The 18,420-nt window shown below is 42.7% G+C and overlaps 2 protein-coding genes across 3 annotated transcripts in view; both read left to right on the top strand.

Annotated features, from left to right (window-relative positions):
- Positions 1–18,420, top strand: part of LOC134219937 (FERM, ARHGEF and pleckstrin domain-containing protein 2-like) — a 200,796-nt gene that overhangs the window by 173,438 nt on the left and 8,938 nt on the right. For both annotated transcript variants that reach the window (XM_062698841.1, XM_062698840.1), the window contains one exon: positions 167–526. In XM_062698841.1, the coding sequence (XP_062554825.1) occupies positions 167–526 (360 nt within the window). The remainder of the gene's footprint in view (positions 1–166; positions 527–18,420) is intronic.
- Positions 643–15,156, top strand: LOC134219936 (uncharacterized). The gene has a single exon (XM_062698839.1). It carries the CDS (start codon positions 759–761, stop codon positions 12,528–12,530), a length of 11,772 nt encoding a protein of 3,923 aa, XP_062554823.1. The 5' UTR covers positions 643–758; the 3' UTR covers positions 12,531–15,156.

Raw genomic sequence — 18,420 nt, 5'->3', positions numbered from 1 at the left:
TAAACTGTAGATTTTGAAATCCGAAATTAGAATTGTTATCAAATGTAACAGTATTTCAGTTTTGAACGTTTTTAGTGAATGTGATTCTGTTTTGATGACTTGTTGTTGAGCGAATCGGTCGAACGGATCGGGCTAACGTATGGCGTGGTTGTTCTCTATTTTGTAGCGGAATGGGAGCGTCGCAGTCAGAACAACGCCTTGAGGACGCCTTCTCTGATGAGGAAACCAGTGGATATGGGGGAGGATCACCGACCCGGCAGTCCTACCGGACTGGGCAATCGTTCTCAGCTCACGGAAGCCCAGGTGGAGACCTATCCGACGAGGACCTATGCCCAAATGGGCCCATCGGCGGGAGCAATGGGTTCATCCTCGGCGGTGGACCATCCTCAGGTGGGCCACCTCCAGCAGGATTCGAGCCGCTCGGCGTCCCCGGGGGGCACCTGGAGTTCACCGTACCACCCCAGCAACAACAGCCATGTGCGAGAAGCCGATCGGGCTCGTGTACGTCAAGACGGTCACAATTCCGGTGAGTGTATTTTCCTTCTCAAAAACTGTTTTATCTTTTTATTTTTATATCGGGATTTTGGGATACAAATCATTTTTTTTTTTGGTTTGGTTCGAACACATTTGTACACAGCAATAAATTTAGTCGACTGCTTATGAGTTCAATAACGGCGTAAGTTTGAGTTGAGATTTTGTAATTAAGGGTTTACCACGTGGCTTACCCGAAGGTGATCGTTTCCATATTCGTCTGTTGTATGTCTTCCATTTGTGCACTTACTTTACCTCTATCGGACGGAATGGGACATCGATGTTTAGGTCTGAGCCACCACCATTATGCCACTATGTCCCCCAGTTACATTCATCGCAACCACAAATATACCATGCAGCCGCAGCAGCGTCGGGCCTCAGCAGGGCCACTGGGCCAACCGGGGGATCGCAGCAGTTCTATGGGGGAGACAACGGTCTCCTCCACCAGCCGGGAGAGTGTTTTGTCGCCAGCGGACATTCGCACCAGGCGCTCTTCGGCAATCCAAACTCAGTCGGGAGCCAGCAGCTCTCAATCCCACAATGCCACACTAGTCCGTTATAACAATACGAGTACCTATTCGATGTCTAAGTCGGTCAGTACCGGAACCGACCTGTCGGACGATATTGCCGATAACATTATCTACTCGGACATTAATGATCTCTATCATCGCAAGCAACGCACCGTCCAGATTTCGGCCGGTAGTGGGGCTCTCGTGAATGGGAACGTTAGTGCTCCGGAAGACGATGAAGAAATAATGGATGAGGTCATTGATGAGAATGCCATCCGTCAAACGTACGTAGATGATGAAGAAGATGAAGATGAAATTGACATCCGATACGCTACGGCCACTCAAATCCGAGCCATGGCAACGGGTGGAGGAAGCATTCAGGCCACATCCAACATTTCGACTACCAATGTTAAAAGCAATACCGTCGTCAGTGACGATCTCTATGCTACGGTTAATCGAAAAAGCAAAGCAAATAAGCAACAGCAACAATATCTGCAGCAGCAACAACAATCACAACCAATACAAACTACCACTACACATCTAACCGGTAAACACTTTAGTGACGAGTTTATAGACGATAGTATTAGGAACTATAATAGTCATACTAATATAAATACCAATGTAAACGCCTCCAGTTCCGGCCATATTAACATGGCCAATGGCGAACTGTACCCAAGATCTTCAGCCCATTTCGACGAATACTACGGCGGTAATCGGTACTCCGACACATCGGATTACTTCAGCCACAGCCAACCGCACTACTCTCACTCGCCAAATTCGCATTCGCTAGCCACGACAATTACGCACAAAAACGGACTTACAGACGATGACGAACGCTACTCCACATCCCATCCCCCACCGATCCATCCACGAACCTCTCAGTCTCTTCCCAGAAACTCTGAACTCTCCAAAATTGACTCTCTTGACTCGTCGTACAGTGGCGGTGGAACTGATCATCACTTCATGGGCCACCACTCACTTAACAATCTTCCAAATTCCTCCAAAGTCACCAGCGACTATCTCCATTATTCCTCCCTTCTTCAAAAATCTGATGATGGCATGAACAGTAAAAAGACTTCCTCCGAACGGCTAGAGTATGAATTATCCAATGCCAACCTATACTCCACCGTTCAATACAAAACCGACTACGAGGACCAAGATGATTACGACGACGGCTACATTGGCAGTGGCTATCCAAACACAGTAAATGGCGTTGGCAGAGACGACTGGCAGCGAAGTTCTTCGTGCAAAGAGCTGTACGACTATAATTACGATGACGGAAGACCCGACTTTACCCTACTAGAACGGGAATTCCTCACGTCTGATAGAATAGACAGTCCGGTCACGCGGTATGACGACTCACGGCACTCGATGTACGTTCAGAAAAATCACTCCATGGATGTCAGTCAGGAATTTCTGGCCACCGAAGGAAAGGTTTACTCCTCCAGTTATCCTGGCACGACCTACAATACAATCGATCACAACAGCTACAAACGTCACCAGGGACAGTATTATTCGAACTTTGAGTACGGTTCCCAAGATGACATATCTCACGATAGCTACGAGCTGTTGGAAAAATCCGATGATGATATTTACTTCAAAGTGAAAGCACAATCGGAAGCGAACACACGATCGTGTTCGCTAGACTCTGGAAATTACATTCCAACAGATGATGAGAGTTATTCCGAACACCATTCTCATCATGTTTCCCGATACACAAAGTACAGGAACAGCCTGGAAATCAAATCTAAGAGCACCGCAGATATTGACGACATTGATGATATTTTCCTAATGGAAGATCCCAGAGACCTCCCGAAAGAGAAGCTCTGCGTTAAATCTGATGGAAATTTCTATAAACAGATCAAGAAATCAATGGGTTCAAGAACTTCCAGTCCGGAGTCGCGTAGCGAGTGTTATGATCCCAAACTATCCAAAAGCAGCGACTCTAGTAAAAAATCTAAAGACAGTGTCTACCACACTGATAGCAACAAAAAGTCTCGCGAAACATTAAAGAGTAAATCCGGATCCGGATTCAACTCACGCACTTCCAGCCAGGATTCCAGGGACTCGTTCGGAATGGATATCCTGCTAACTAAAAACTACGAAATGCCAACAACGACTAGTAAGAAAGCTAAATATCTTAGTAAGAGATTCGACAGCAGTTCTCGGAATTCCAGTCAGGATTCAAAGAGCGATTACTACGATGCCAACGAACAACCAATCGAACTGGAAGACCTAGAATCGGACGAAATTTATTCCCGTGCAAAGGTTCATTCACATGAGCACATTCCCAGCGATATGGGAATCCCTGCCAAAGGTGCAACGGCGACCGGATTCTACGATAATCAAATCTACTCGTCGACGTTTCCCAGCGCTCAATCGAAACCTCCGGTCAAATCGACGTCCCACGTAACATCCATCTCTCTACAGAATGTCGAGCTGGATCGCAACGCGCGTAGCTACTCCGCCTACAAATCACCCGAACCGGTACTGCCTCAAGCGATGCCAAAACCAATTGAGAAGCAACCTCCGAAGGCGACACACATCTGGCCTGAAGAGATCGAAGGCCTACCAACTACTATCAATCAAAGCAGCACTGATATTCAGCGGAACGACCGTACCCGAGCGTTCCGCAAAAAGTCCGACAGTGAGAACATTTTTAGCTTTGACAAAGAGAAAATAGAATCACTGACTAGTAGTATGAACGACGAAACACCCACCACGGCAATTTTGGTGGAAGCGAAGGCGAAAACAAGCCCGGATTATCCACTCACCCCCGAACTGCTATCAGAGTTTGACAAGCAAAAAATTGAATCACCACATGCTCTTCCGAAGCAAACCCGCAAGGAAGAATTGATGGCTAAGACACACTTTGAAGAGTACAATCCCAAACTGATAATGGATACTCCGATCCCTGGCGTACTCACCTACACTCATGCCACCGTCGAAAGAACTAAATCTGATCCTAATTCTCTAGCCAACCGTCCTCGTTTAGGACCAAATTCGCGGCGACACACTCTCATGCATCAAAAGTCTATTGATCTAACTCCAGCTGACTCCAGTGAAGAAGAATATCTCTACAAACAGATCCCCAGTGCGCCTCCCTTATGCAAAACCCACGGTAGTCATTTTGAACTACCACAGACGTATGATATGAACATCCCCACCGTTGAGCTTCCCCTGAATGGTTTCGAGGTTCCCAAAAGCTTCTTCAAAGAGTACGACCGAAGGACGCACAAAGTACTGAAAGATGACATCCCGTACGTCCTACACAAAAGACACGTCATGAACGGAACAGCTCCATCACCACTACAAGACAAGCAGCACCGCTATCCAAAGCCAAAGAGTCCCAAGTCACCCAAAAGTCCCAAATCTCCGAAGTCGCCGAAATCGCCTAAAATAGAAATCCGTGATGTAGCGACCCAGAAGGAAAATACGCTTCGGGTCCAAGACGATTACGAAATGGAACCGGAAGAAAGCGGTCAAGGTTTCCTTTTCACACAGAACATCGACCTCTCTAAAGTTGATCCCGTCACACTCGAAGTAGACAAGTCCTCACAAACGATCCAACTTACCAGTCCGAAACGTGACATTACCAAGAAAATGGATCCGCTTCAGTTAGAGCAACTCAACAATAAACTAAGTCAGATTGAAAGCGATTCGGCAACGAGTTCCCGTACGGACAGCAATCAACATAAGAAATTTGAGCCGAAACCGGTCGAGCTTCCTTACATTCTCGAAAAGAAAAACATCGAGCTAACTGTTCCCAAGCGAGTTGCAAAACCGCGAATGGCCCCAGTGAAGACAAAACCCGGAAAGGGTAAGAAAAATGCCAAAACTCGAATCACGTCCTTTTCGTCCGACGACGAAAGCCTGGATTCGGACGATGTATTCGGTTCGGCAGAGGCTATGCCTACCAAGCTAGAGTTCTCTCCGCCGCAATCGAGAAAGGAGATCGAACCCATCCTGAAGCATGAGTCTAGTAAGATGGCATCCAACGCTTGGGCACGCGGTCAGACCATGAGCTCAACAGAGATTGAGGGTTCCCCACCGCAATGTAGGAAACTGGCAGAACTTGAAAGTCGCTACAATACGGGATCAAACCTAAATGCCCACCAAATGACCAGTACCGAACTCAGACGGATCTCCGAACGCTCGTTCTCAATTCCCAGTTCTGAAGATGAAGCAAAGAAGGAGGAATCTACTAAAGCTTACCATATGACGGAGAAGATCCCGTCGCCGATTATCGAAACCAACGAAGTACATCGCACAGACGATGAAGTGTATGAGACAGCTCGTGAAGACAACATGGGGCTCACGAAAACCCTGAAAAAAGATGTGGGTAAAAAGTTCAAAGAAGATCTGCAAGCTTTAACAGCATTGAAGTCAGAGTCCAAACTGTCTCCTTCTCGAACGAAATTGATCGAAGAGATGATTGATTCATCGATAGTGATGCGATCGAAGGGACATGCTCCGATCTTGTTTGCCCACGCTCGTCTGAATCTCAGTGAAGGGTCAGCTTTCGCCTCGCTTCAAAGACAAAGGGCAACCCAAGATTCACCGACTTCGGGCCGTCGTGCTAAGAGCTTGGATGCTCCAGTTATATCATTGCACAAGCTTCCACCCATGAACGCATTTTCATCAAAAGATGACACCGTGGGCTACGACGAGGAAGCAGAAGTTTTGGAAGTGAAACCACTGCAGAAGAAAGAGCAAGTTATTGAAGAAGAACAAGACGAATCGGTGCACTCGTGTGCCGATGCCATCGTGGTGACCGATAAAAAAGCATCACGACAAACGTCCACCATCGACGAAGAGATCAAGATGGTGCACATAGATGAAGATGAACTGGAGCTGCTGGATAGACTGAAGTATATCGAAAAAATTGAACTGCAGGGTGTCAAAATAAAGGAAAAGCGAAAGACGAAAACGAAACTGAAAAGTGGCGATCAGTTGATTCTTGAAATACCTCGATACAAGTTTGAGCCTTTCAGCTCCGGAAATAGCTCACTCAAAACGTCGCCAGCCATTAGTCGTGCAAGCAGCGTCGAGAGCACTGGTAAAGCTCGACAGAAAACTGACAGTGGAACGCAGACTCCCACTGGAGGTCAGACGGCTGTGAAGCAGAAGTGCAAATCAACTAGTCCGAAGGGATCGGAAAAGATTCCCCAACCAAAACGACGAGCTTCGGATGAAGTGAAGAAGATATCGCCGAACGACATTCTTCGTACCAAGAGTCAAGAAACATTGGGGAAGAAATCAAATGGTAAAGAGAAATCGAAATCATTGGAGAAGATGGAGTTGAAGAGACTAGGAAGCAAAGAGAAGAAGTCGGTTGAGGAAAGTGAGATTGAACGTGCTCGACGCAAGGAACGACAACAGAAACTATATGAGTCCGCTATGAAGCAGACGATCAACCTCTTGAGCCCAGTGAAAGACCAGTTGCCACAATTCCCAGCCCCTGAGGATAAAATATCTGTTAAAACTGAAGGTGATAAGATCATCATCGATGCAGAAGTGAAGTCTAAACCAGAAGACCTTGTGTTCATTGCGAAAGCCCCCCGTAAGCTAGATTGTTCTTTGGCAAAGATTAGTCGAAGTTTTGAGGATCAGAAGAGCGTAGAAAAACTGGATAAGGCCAGTCGTAGCTTTGATGACCGTGGCAAGTCGTTTGATGATCACTCGGATCGTTCGGAGTATGGAAACGCAGATGACAGCAGTAGTATAGTTTTGAAATCCCCAACAAAGCTATCGAAGAGTCAAGAATTGAAGCAGAAAATCGAGGGTTCAGTTGTGCATAAGAAGATCGAAGGTAAGTCTAAAAGTTTGGAGAAGAAAACGGAACCGCAGTACTTGGATATTGAATACAAGACAAGAAGTCTTGATCAGAATTACATCGACAACTACGTTGATACGACTTCACCGGATTCCGAAGGCCATACTCATGTGAGGAAACAAGAGGTAGTCAAGGTTGACGTACATCGTTCCAAGGCTGAGTCGGAGCCGGAGAAGAAAAGAGGAAGGAAATCAACAGACAGCGATAGTAAATCGGAAGACCGTTCACGTTTCGATAAAGGTAAGAGCCTTGATGCTAATCTAGGTAACGGGAAAGATAAGGCTCCAGCAATAGAGCGCCGTTCTCAGTCACAGCCGGATGAATTCATCGGTGAACTAGACATGCAAGACATTATTTCAGAGCGACGAACTTTGGATCTTATGAAGAGGCGTTCGGAGGAAAGGACTTTTGATTCAACTAGCACTTTAGCGGATAATGAAGATCAAAAACCATGCAAGGCGGGAAGTGAAGAATCACTAACCGAAGTGAGTGAAATGAAAGATCTGAAGGATTCCTATTTGCCTTGTCGCGTCCCTACGATTGAATATGAAGAACCTTCGATTGAGGAGGAACTAGAATCTGAGCAAGAAGTTGAACAAATCCCCGATAAGAAAGCGATCATGGGAAAGCTAAACTTAGAGAGAAGTCGAAGTGATGAGACCACGTCTTGGGTTACCATCGCTAGTGAAGAATACACGGGAACTGATGGAACAGGTCAGCAGGAAATCGAAGATTTGACAAGTGGTCGAAGGATTGAAAGTCAAGCTACCTTCGAAGATATTAAAGATATTACTATGCCGGAATCAGAAGTTTCAACTTCGGATATTACCATTATATACACTAAGAAAGCAGTCCCTGAGAAAACCTTTGATCGACCGTTGCCTCAAATTCCGGAAAAGAAGAAAAAGGATAAGTCCCCTCCTAAAGAAGAATCAAAGCTCGTTACCGATGAATCGGAAGGAAAACAGGCGTCTGAGCGAAGGGGTGACTTCTTGCGACTTTCGATAGAACGTTCCCGTAGTTCGGACACAGGGTCCAGTCGTGAAAATGATAATAGTCCGGTTCGTCAAGATTCTAGCACTCCGCGCGGTAAAGGCTCTCTTGATGAAGAATCCAGCCTTAGCTGTTCCATTGCTCGACCTCTAGGAATATCGCAAGACATGGATTCCACAGACCATATCAAATGTCATGAATTGAGGGAAGCTATGTTGAGGATGGAAGAGACAGAGGAGGTTAGAACCCCAACCAAGAAATTCTCTCCAACGTTAGAGAAACAATGTCCAGTAGATCTCGGATCTGGGTCAGAATTGGACGTTGATACTGTCGAAGATCGCATCGCAAGAATTTTACAAAGAGAAGAAAGCGAATCCAGCTCGGACAATGGCGCAACTCAGAAGCCAAAAGTCGTCAAACCGGTACGAACGACTTTACTGCACAAAAAAGTTTGCAGAACAGCGCCACCAAATGAAAAACAACAACAGCAGACAACCGCAGAACTAAAGACTGGAACTTTAAAGCTTCTGAGTGCCAATGGAGATAGAAGTTCTCTGGAGTCTAAATCAAGTCTTGAATCAAAAGGATCGCTAGGTTCATTTGAAACGGAAAGCAGCTCTGGTTCTTTGGGGGCTGCTCAGCGGAAGGGCGATCTCGGACAGAAAGAGGCCATGTCGACGTGGAAACCTTTCCCCATTGAAAGTTCAGGAAGTTCCAGCGTTGAAGAGAATTGGCTCCCACCGGATCAGGAAAGCTACGAAAGTTTCGATATAGCTACGGAAACCATAGAACTACAACGAGTTGCTCCACCGGATCAGAAGGAATCTTCACCGGATGAGCAGAAAGAAAGCGATTCTGATTTCCAGGATGAGCTTAACGACTTCCCTACTACCTTCGGATACCCGGAGATGACTTCTTCTCTAGGCATTGCTATGAATCCGGTAGATATTCTTAACTATGGAACAGGATTCACTATCGGTCGTACGTTGTCTAGAATATCCGAAAGAAGTACAAATTCAGAAAAGTCCAGCGCGGAAGACAACGAAGCGGAGAAATCCAGCCTTGAAGACCTGAGTGTTCATGACGAGTCGGCGATATCAAGCGAGCACCAAGCAAGTCTTAGTTCTGATTTACATTCGAACTCAAATCCTGCGTACATCTCTGATGCCGATCGTAGAACATCCGCCGAAATGCCAGATATTCCATGCGATTCGGCTGCAGCAGAAAGGTTGTCTGAGATTTATCAGAACAATGTTGTAAAAAATGGTCGCTTCACTGTTTCACATGTATCGGATAGCGGTCCCAAAGAAGAGGTCAAACCTAACCTACAGTGCATGTCTGCGGGTGGAAGTCAAGATTCAGAAGACTGGCCCTTGCCAGAGATTCCTTACGATAGCACACCGATAGATAGGTACGATCCCAACTTTATTCCACCTTATCCAGACAAACCTTATCCGAGACATCAGTGGGCAGGTTCAGCTGCGACCGGTCAATCCCAAGAATCAGACCACTGGCCTACTCCACCCTCGAGTATGTTGGACACACCTATTGTTGAGAATGTACAGACCTTCCGCGTTAGTGAAGCGCAACACCCTACCCAGGTAATGGTTGATTCCTATACCGAGCCTACCGGGGACGATGACTCGGATCCAGATTATGCCGAAGTTCCCGATGAAGCTCCCGAGCCCCCTAAACGGGACTATAGCCTTTCAAACGTTTCTACTGCAAAACAATCTCCCTCGCAACCAATGGTCGTGTCTTATGAAAATACGGCCTACCTTATGTCAACAACGAATGAACCTACGATTTACGAAGGTTACGAGCCCAACACATGTCTGAGTAGCGCCTTAGGACCAACAAGTTGTTTACGTACGACATTTGACGCCTGCTCAAGTCAGAAATCTTTCGCAAATCAAGGATTGGGCAAGGAGTCCAGCCCTGATAAAGTCATTATTTCGCAACCAACGAAATCACCACAGAACCTGAGCCCGATTACCGACGATGACTTCTTTTTCAACGACGAAGTATTTGGTCCGGGGACGGTGAAGATTGAAATATCACCAGACGATAGTAAACCTCCATCGGACTACACCGTGCAGCAAAAATTCTCTCGTAGCTCGAACAATTCGGACACTTCGATCGATGATCTACTGTCTACTTCTTGTGGAACCTACATGGAAGAAACGGTTCGACGTAACCTAGAACCTCGACGTCTCAGTAATGAGTCATGCAAAAAATGTAGCCATAGCAGTCATTCTGAAGAAGAGACGAGTTCTTTTGGAACCGATCTTGATGGCACAGTTAAAATGGGTTTACAACAGAAGCGATGCACCCACAGTTCTCATTCGGAGGATACTTCAATAGGTCTTAGCATCTCTGAGTGGTCTACTGGTACCAATACGGTAAGGCAGTACGCAAACCTATCCGGATCGGATAGTCTGTCGGCGGTGTCGGACCATTCTCGGAATGCTAAAAGTGAGAAATCCGGCCATACCAAGAGTAGCGTAAGCTCAATTCATAAATCTACGGAGAGTTTGGATGAAAAAAGTGGAAGTCTTTCGAGTAGCAACAATAAGCGATTCTCACTGGAGAATATTTCGGATGGACCAAAGTATGAACCTTTCAGCAATTCTACGGATACCGATAAATTCTCGTCTGGAACGAAGAGCGATGATACGACGCTCACGTTGACGGAAATGGCACAGACTATCACGGAGTGGTCTACTAGCAGTAGCAACACATTGATAGCACAGGCCGATGCCTTGAAACACATCGAAACTCGGGGTGATAAACCAATGACAAGAACTACGTTCCAATACGTACCACTCAAGCAACCGAAAGTGATTAAGAAGCCTGTTTTGGAAGACAAGAAAAATCTTCCAACGGTTCATGCAAAGCCTAAATTAAAAGCAGCATCAGAAGTTCCGGCTCTACCTGCCGAAGTGAAACCACCTCCTCCGGATATAATTCCAAAAACTGCAGAACGATCCTTAAGAATCCCACCCAAAATTGTAGATATGATCGAAAAATCTCCCAAACGTACCGCCCCGCAACCGCCTCCCATTCAGCAGCAACCATTGCCGCAATCATCGAGACTACCTCTAGAAGATCCGCAATCCAACGCTGAACCCGAACCTGAACCTTCCACCAGCAAACGAAAAACATTAGAGCTGATGTCTCAGCGTTATGTTAGTCAGGATTTTTCAGAATCTGAACCATTCAGTGAAAAGCTGTATAGTCAACAGGACAAGCATACCGAACGATACCAGAGTCAAGAATTCACCACGTTCACTCCTCCGCAGAAACCGCCTCGAGGAGATTCTCTTCCCAGTAGTGCTTCAGTACCGATGGCGGAAAAGCCACTTGCCAAGCACCACAGCTACGACGACAAGACCCTGTCGAAGTCACAAATCCGCGAGTACAAATCCTCAAAAATGCGACATAGTCAATCGTTCCATGAACACTTGGTTTCTTCCGATCTGAATAAAATCGTAGAGGAGAACATGGGCAGTTCGTCGACTACGACTACACACAGCAGTGAGGCAACTGCGAGCACGGACAATTCTTCCCCTATGTTCCCTCGGCCGGAAAAGTTGATCCGCTGTTCACCATACTATTCAAGCAGTCTAAGCTCGGAATCTCCGCCGATACAACCAATGTCTCAAGCACCGGTGCAGAAACCGCCTCGTAGGACATCACTGCCACGGACTATGGCACCGAAAAGTCCTCCTAGTGGTAACGATACAGATAGTTCGTTGGATCTAAGGCAGCAGGATCCCAAACTTCGTTCGAGAGGATATCGAAAGAAAAGAACTGTTCCCCTAAAAAAGACTCGCCTGGATAGTAGACCTTTGGAGCACCAAGAAAGCTCCGAGTGTTCTGAAGGTTATTTCCCCGAAATGGAATCATGCAGCTCAGATGTAATCGAGCAGCAGTATCATCGTTACCCGGACTTTGAGGAGGAGCTAGAGCAATTGCCTGAAGATTATGAAGATGAAACTTACCGTGTGGATGATGAGCGGGATAGTAAGAACGGTGGTGGGGTGTATCCGAGTGCGTCATATTCCAACAAATTCGAAGGCTTGGATATGACAGAGAATGTGGATGAAATGGGATTTCCTCGGTATGACCGATTGGGGCATATTACAAACCCGAATTTGTACAAATCTGACACTCCTTCGCCCCCGGTGAAGCCACAAAGGCAACGCAAGCGACAAGTTAAGCGTGACGAAGCGGATACAGAATACGCCGGGGTACAGTACACTCCGGAAAGTGGCAGTTGTTCGGAGACGAAAGCTGGCCTGTCTGATGATGTGTGCTACTCAAGTGAGGATAGCTTTGCAGCTGCGTATCAACATGCCTTGATGGGAGGTGCTCGATATCAGAAAAATGTCGAGATACCGTACCCGGATTTCTTGTCCGATTACGAAAACGAATCTTCATCGGCAGGTTCGTACGCCCGCCGTATGGAACACGATCGACGACGATACGTCGAGATGGAACACGGTAGTGCCGGTGGACCGAGCTACGCAGCTACGGAAAAGAATACCGAATCATTGGGATTCGATCTCAAAGCACTACCCCCTCCGATGTTTGTCGAAGAACTAGAGGAGGGAGAGGAGGAGGAAGATGAAATCGAAATCGAGGACAATGCCATTTAAGCGCATGTGTAAGCGAAGACTGAGTAACGATAAAACGATTTAAAAATGAAAAGGAACGATCAGATGTCGCTGCAGGTCATAACGGTATGTGAGGGGAGCCTAGGTTGAAAGCGTAGCGACATCTATTAGTGAGATTTTATACTAACCGTCATCGAGTGTTGCTGTCTATATTACGAAGGTCGTTTTAAATAATAAAATGCTACAGATATATGTACGTCGTTAGATAATGGGTTGAAGATTTTAAATATTCAATTATGGAAGGCAGTTATCGATGGAAGATATATACACACAGATATTCTAGCTGTTACTTCAGTCTAATAAAACTTTAAGAACATTATACATAAACTAAGTCTCAAATAAGAGCCATTTATTGTAACTAGTAAATCATAAAATACGTTAGATATAAAATACTTCAAGTACCATGTAGCTCATTCTATACCTGTTCGGTTGTAATGATTTAGAAGATTCATAGCCAGAAATTGGTGCATACATTTGAATTCCATGAATGATTCGATGAATAACTTTGTTATTTTTATGTTTGCAGTCGAAGCGTTTCAGAATTTCATGAATATTTTGACACAGTTAAGTTCCAACACAATTAATAAGGCAATAAATATCAATGTCTGTATATTCAATTTTCTCAAATATAAATTGGAATCGCGATACAAAATTGCTTGGAAGCACGTACAGAACAAATTTGTGATTTTGAAATTCTCAGACAAAAAACGATTTTTTCTTGAAACTTTTCCAACCTATCTTGTAAAACAATTACAGATAATAACCCTCAAACACAATCACCATGATGATTTCGTTTGTTGTGTATCGTAATCCGTTTAAAAAAATATTGCAACGAGAAACATTGTTTTAATACCAAATATCTCAAAAAATTAGAAAACCTTCGGCTTATTTTGTTCTGAAATTTGTGATATAGATATTTTTGACTAACTATTTGGCTCTATGCTTCGATTTAAAGCACAAAAATACCACCGCGTTAGTGTAAGTTTGGTAACATTTAGCTTTAAGTTTCCCGCCAAAGTTAGTAGAATGACGGTTTTATAACAGATTGCGTTTTGATTGATTGAGTGTAGCTATCGATGCGAGATATTAAATTTGTACGTATTTCCTTGTTTACATTTTGTACTTTCGAGCTGAGTAAACTGTGCATTATCTACGAATATTCTTATTAGTGAACAGTTTAGTATAGGTCAAATATTCCAATAAAGCATGCAGAACAGTTGTTATATTCTCACTCAAAACACATAGAAAACAAAATAAGAATACATTTAAAGATAGATTTTAGATACTTTATCTAAAGAAGAATCACGCATTCGAACCAAATGGTTACAATTAAGAATGGTATCGAAACGAGTATTGAAGGCAAAGGTGAGGATGTCTCAAACGTCTATAGTTGTGATTGTTGTTAAGTGAGCAAACAAATATTTGTAATTCAGATGATCCTAAACCTTCTAATCCTGTATTCGCGTAGGATGAAAATGTAAAAGTATCGTACTATTTATTACAGAATTGTCCCAAAAAGGTGATAAGCTTGTGTCAAAGCGTAGTCAAATGCCAAACTAAATCAAATCAAATCAACACGATAACATTTTTTGTTGCCATTGAAATTTCGTGATGGTCTAACCACTTCTTCCGGTGTACCTTTGTACCTAAAACATGTATGGTCAATCTTGAATGTGTTTTCTACAGTTGAATTTGTTCGAATTTATTGACAGCAATTTTATCGGAAGTAGAGTATTTTGATTAATAAGTACCATCGTAAGATAAAAGTTTACAATTCTTATTGAGGAAGCAAAAAAATGATAACATATGATGTTTTATAACGAATTTTTGTCTTTTGAGATAATTTATGCGAGTGATATCGAGAAGTAATAAGTACATTACAATTAGCCACCTTTATAAATAAAAGTACTTAATAGTTATGTGATCAAATTCCAATAAACGAAAACGAGTAACTAATTTCATTCACGGCAAAATGAACAGCATGATTAGAATTAGGAGCTGTTTTAGTTGGTTGGAATAAGGTCGCATCACGCTATATAGTTTATTATAGTAATGTTGTTTATTGGATACAGATGGTTCGATTTAAATATATTGATAAAAATTTAAAACAAATAAGAATGGAAGCGAAAAATATTCTATAGCGAAGAGTAGCCGAATAGCCAGTGAACAATGCTGATAGCGATCCCGCAAAGTTAGAAGTATACAGGCTTACGGAGAAGAGAACATCTAAATATGCCAAACCAGCGAACAATTATATCACCGATTCATCTCTTTCTATAACCTTTTAAATTCAACTCAATGCCAAATACAGACGAAAACGAGAACAATTACTAATAAGTAGCGGTAGGTCTAATGAAAGAGAATCTTAATACTACGAGTCCCAAACCGTCTGTTGAACCGAATGAATCCTATACACGCAAGTTGCCAAAATTGAAAGAAATATGAGAAGTCAGAGGCCAAAATAATTGGAACGGAGCAGCATCAGCAAACCCTATTCATTAGCCATTTACCCTACACACGTGGTGTAATGAGTAATGAAAACTTAACAAAACAAATATTGGTAATAAATAGCAAGTTTGGACACTTTAAAGTATTTCGGAAAAATTTAACAACCTTGGGTTTTAATCGGCTACGTTTCGGTTGATGACCGTTTTGTATTTTGTTTAGTAGTTTCAAAAACTTTTTTATTTTATCCGCCTAGTTATCAGCTTTCAAGCATGCGTGTCACAGTATCATAACCATTATAATTTGTGACATTTGTCGCACAAAAAAATCGCCCATCTTGTTTTAGACGAAAGATTGATATTGATATACCGTGACATGCCCTAATTCCGCGCATCGCCTAATACCGTGGTTTCCATAAAAAATCAGAACCTGGCATCATGGACATCATATTATTTAATGAAATAGTCAAATATAATATGTTTGAACATTTCACCAAATAATACGATGTCCACTATAGCCAGGTTCTGACCATTAGGCGATTTGGCGATGCGCGAAATTAGGGCAGGTCACGGTATGTATTATTGTAAAATTGTTCTGTTTGAATGCATTCGGAAAAGACCTAAATACCGGCGAAATGAAAATCCGGATGCTAGGAAACAATAATGAGTGAGAAGGATTCCATAATTCATTCCCGCTATTCCGTTGAATAGCCTCATGCTTGAGTATCTTATGCGAAAATACTCATTTCGTTTATTTGGTGGTTAAAAAAATTGATTTTGCTCCACAGCGCTCATCTGATTCTATATCATGTTCTGAGTGTCCTCTGAAAATTTGAGCTCATTTGGATTGAAACTGATTTAGCACAAGCCGTTTCAAGTTTGCATGCAAATTAGTATGGAGAAATTTATTTTTTCAATATATTGATAATGACGCTTCCCCATTAAGCGCAGGTTAGAAGGAAACCTACATAGCTAAAAGGAATACTCAACAGCTTTCACTCAACGAAAACCGCATGTTGATTAATCGCACCAATAGTTAGTAATCGATTTTAGGACTGGTTGCGAATCTCTAGTCATGATCGTTAAATTTCTTTAAGGGCATCACTGAAATGTGCAGTGCAACATAGTATCCTGAATTTGTGTGTGCTATCTTTCGCGCCACGATGCCTGTTGATGATTTACAGAATTAGCTCCAGAAAATCACGGTATAGATTAAATTTGATTAGGTACTAATTATTGGTACGATTAATTAAGATGCTGATTAATTAATTAAGATGCTGACACAATTAATTTCGTCATTATCAGTATAATGAAAAAATAAATTTTCCCATACTAGTTTTCATGCAAACTTGAAACGGCTTGTGCTAAATCAGTTTTAATCCGAATAAGCTCAAATTTTCAGAGGACACTTAGAACATGATATAGAATTAGATGAGCGCTGTGGAGAAAAAAAGATTTTGTGAACCACCCTAATACATACATACAAACACAAGGTGACTCAAGTTAGTATGGGAAAGACAATATTTCAATTTATAGCAGGCATTGCAAACCATCCCATCATTCGATCTTTTGAGCAAAGATACTGATGAAATAATGGGATATCGATCTTAGTTATCTATCCGCTCAGTAAACAAAGTGCAATGTTCGTCATGGAGAAACATTTTTTCACAGCTTTTGTTGTAGCAACACCTTCGCAACGCGAACAAACCCCGAACCGCGCTGGCTATCCGGATCATCATCGAATGCTCAAATGATAATATCTTTCCAGAGTGCTCTTCGATTAGAGATAATATCTTTGCACAAGCAAAGATAATATCCTGTACTCAGATGATATTGCAATGCCTGATTTATAGATAGACCTCTCTCTTATTCTATTCAGCCCATAACTGGATGATGGATGTGGACAATTTTTTAGCACAATGGGTCAACAAATCTGAGTAGTGATGGAAAACGGTCGAAATTTAGTATTTTTTATTGTGGGAGCTGCCATACACCGTGCCTTCCAATATGATTTGCAAATCTGGGTACAAAGAAACGCGCGATTACTAAACTCGAAAAAGTCGATCGTTGCTTCGTTGAATTTCTTTTGCGATTGTCCATCAGGTTTAACACCTGTCTTTGGTCGTTTTTTTTCTTGTAAATTATCTAAAGTTGTCGAAGTATTCGGCATTTAACTCCTCGATAGGAGTGTAAAAATAGATTTAGTACACACATACACAACACATAGGGGTAGATCCCCCAGTGCCGGACACATAAGCCATTTAATGAATAATTCTCTAAGCATCCGAATTATGTTTACTTGTATGCCATATAAAATAAAATAAATTTTAAAAGGGGCCCTCCTTAGCCGTGCGGTAAGAAGCGCGGCTACAAAGCAAGACCATGCTGAGGGTGGCTGGCTTCGATTCCCGGTGCCGGTCTAGGCAATTTTCGGATTGGAAATTGTCTCGACTTCCCTGGGCATAAATGTATCATCGTGTTAGCCTCATGATATACGAATGCAAAAATGGTAACCTGGCTTAGAAACCTCGCAGTTAATAACTGTGGAAGTGCTTAATGAACACTAAGCTGCGAGGCGGCTCTGTCCCAGTGTGGGGATGTAATGCCAATAAGAAGAAGAAGAAGTATGCCATATACACAAAATATAACCATTGATGGTTCATACAAACTGTATTTGATCATTTGAACACAAAATTTTCACGGTTCAGAAAAGTGCCCCCGAGTACCGGACACTATTGCAACATGTGCAAATATGACATGAGTAAAGACATCATTTAGAATAGTAATATTTTTCACTTGCTTCAAGCTGTAGGCATTAACACGTGTTAGTAGAGCTTATTTGACATTGACTCTCCAGCTCAATTTCTTTCATCCTGCTCAAAATTCCCTCTATTTTCAATGAATCTTCAAATTTTGTTTCTGTGAAAAAACAAATGAATTAAAGTAAGTTTAACAAAACAGGTGCAAAGAATGGCTTTTTGACCACATGGAAAAACTCACTGTCCGAACCCGGGGGACAGCTACCGGATACAGAAATTTGGGTTTGCACAAAAGATACATTATATATCTAATATCATTTGCTATTTGAAATATGACTAATATTGACCATCTTGGCATAATCAAAATGCATTTGATTGATTTTAATATTATTTATTCAAACCTTCTAAAATAAGGCGAAACATAAATTTTTTTGACATTTTTGTTCAATTTCAAATTTTGTAAAAAATTTACGACATGAGGATCTGATATTCTATGCAGGTAAAGGACTTTTCAATAGCTTTATTTTGTACTATATAAGATGATGTAAGGATCTCTGGAAGTGCCGTTTTTAGAAGTGTCCGGTATTGGGAGGTGTCCGGCGCTGGGGGATCTCCCCCTTATCAGTTCTTATTTTCTCGTGAGTCGTGACTGCACACTTAATTTTTTTA

The sequence above is a fragment of the Armigeres subalbatus genome, chromosome 3 (assembly GCF_024139115.2).
Source record: "Armigeres subalbatus isolate Guangzhou_Male chromosome 3, GZ_Asu_2, whole genome shotgun sequence".
NCBI lineage: Eukaryota > Metazoa > Arthropoda > Insecta > Diptera > Culicidae > Armigeres > Armigeres subalbatus.
This window is presented reverse-complemented; position numbering and strand designations above follow the sequence as displayed.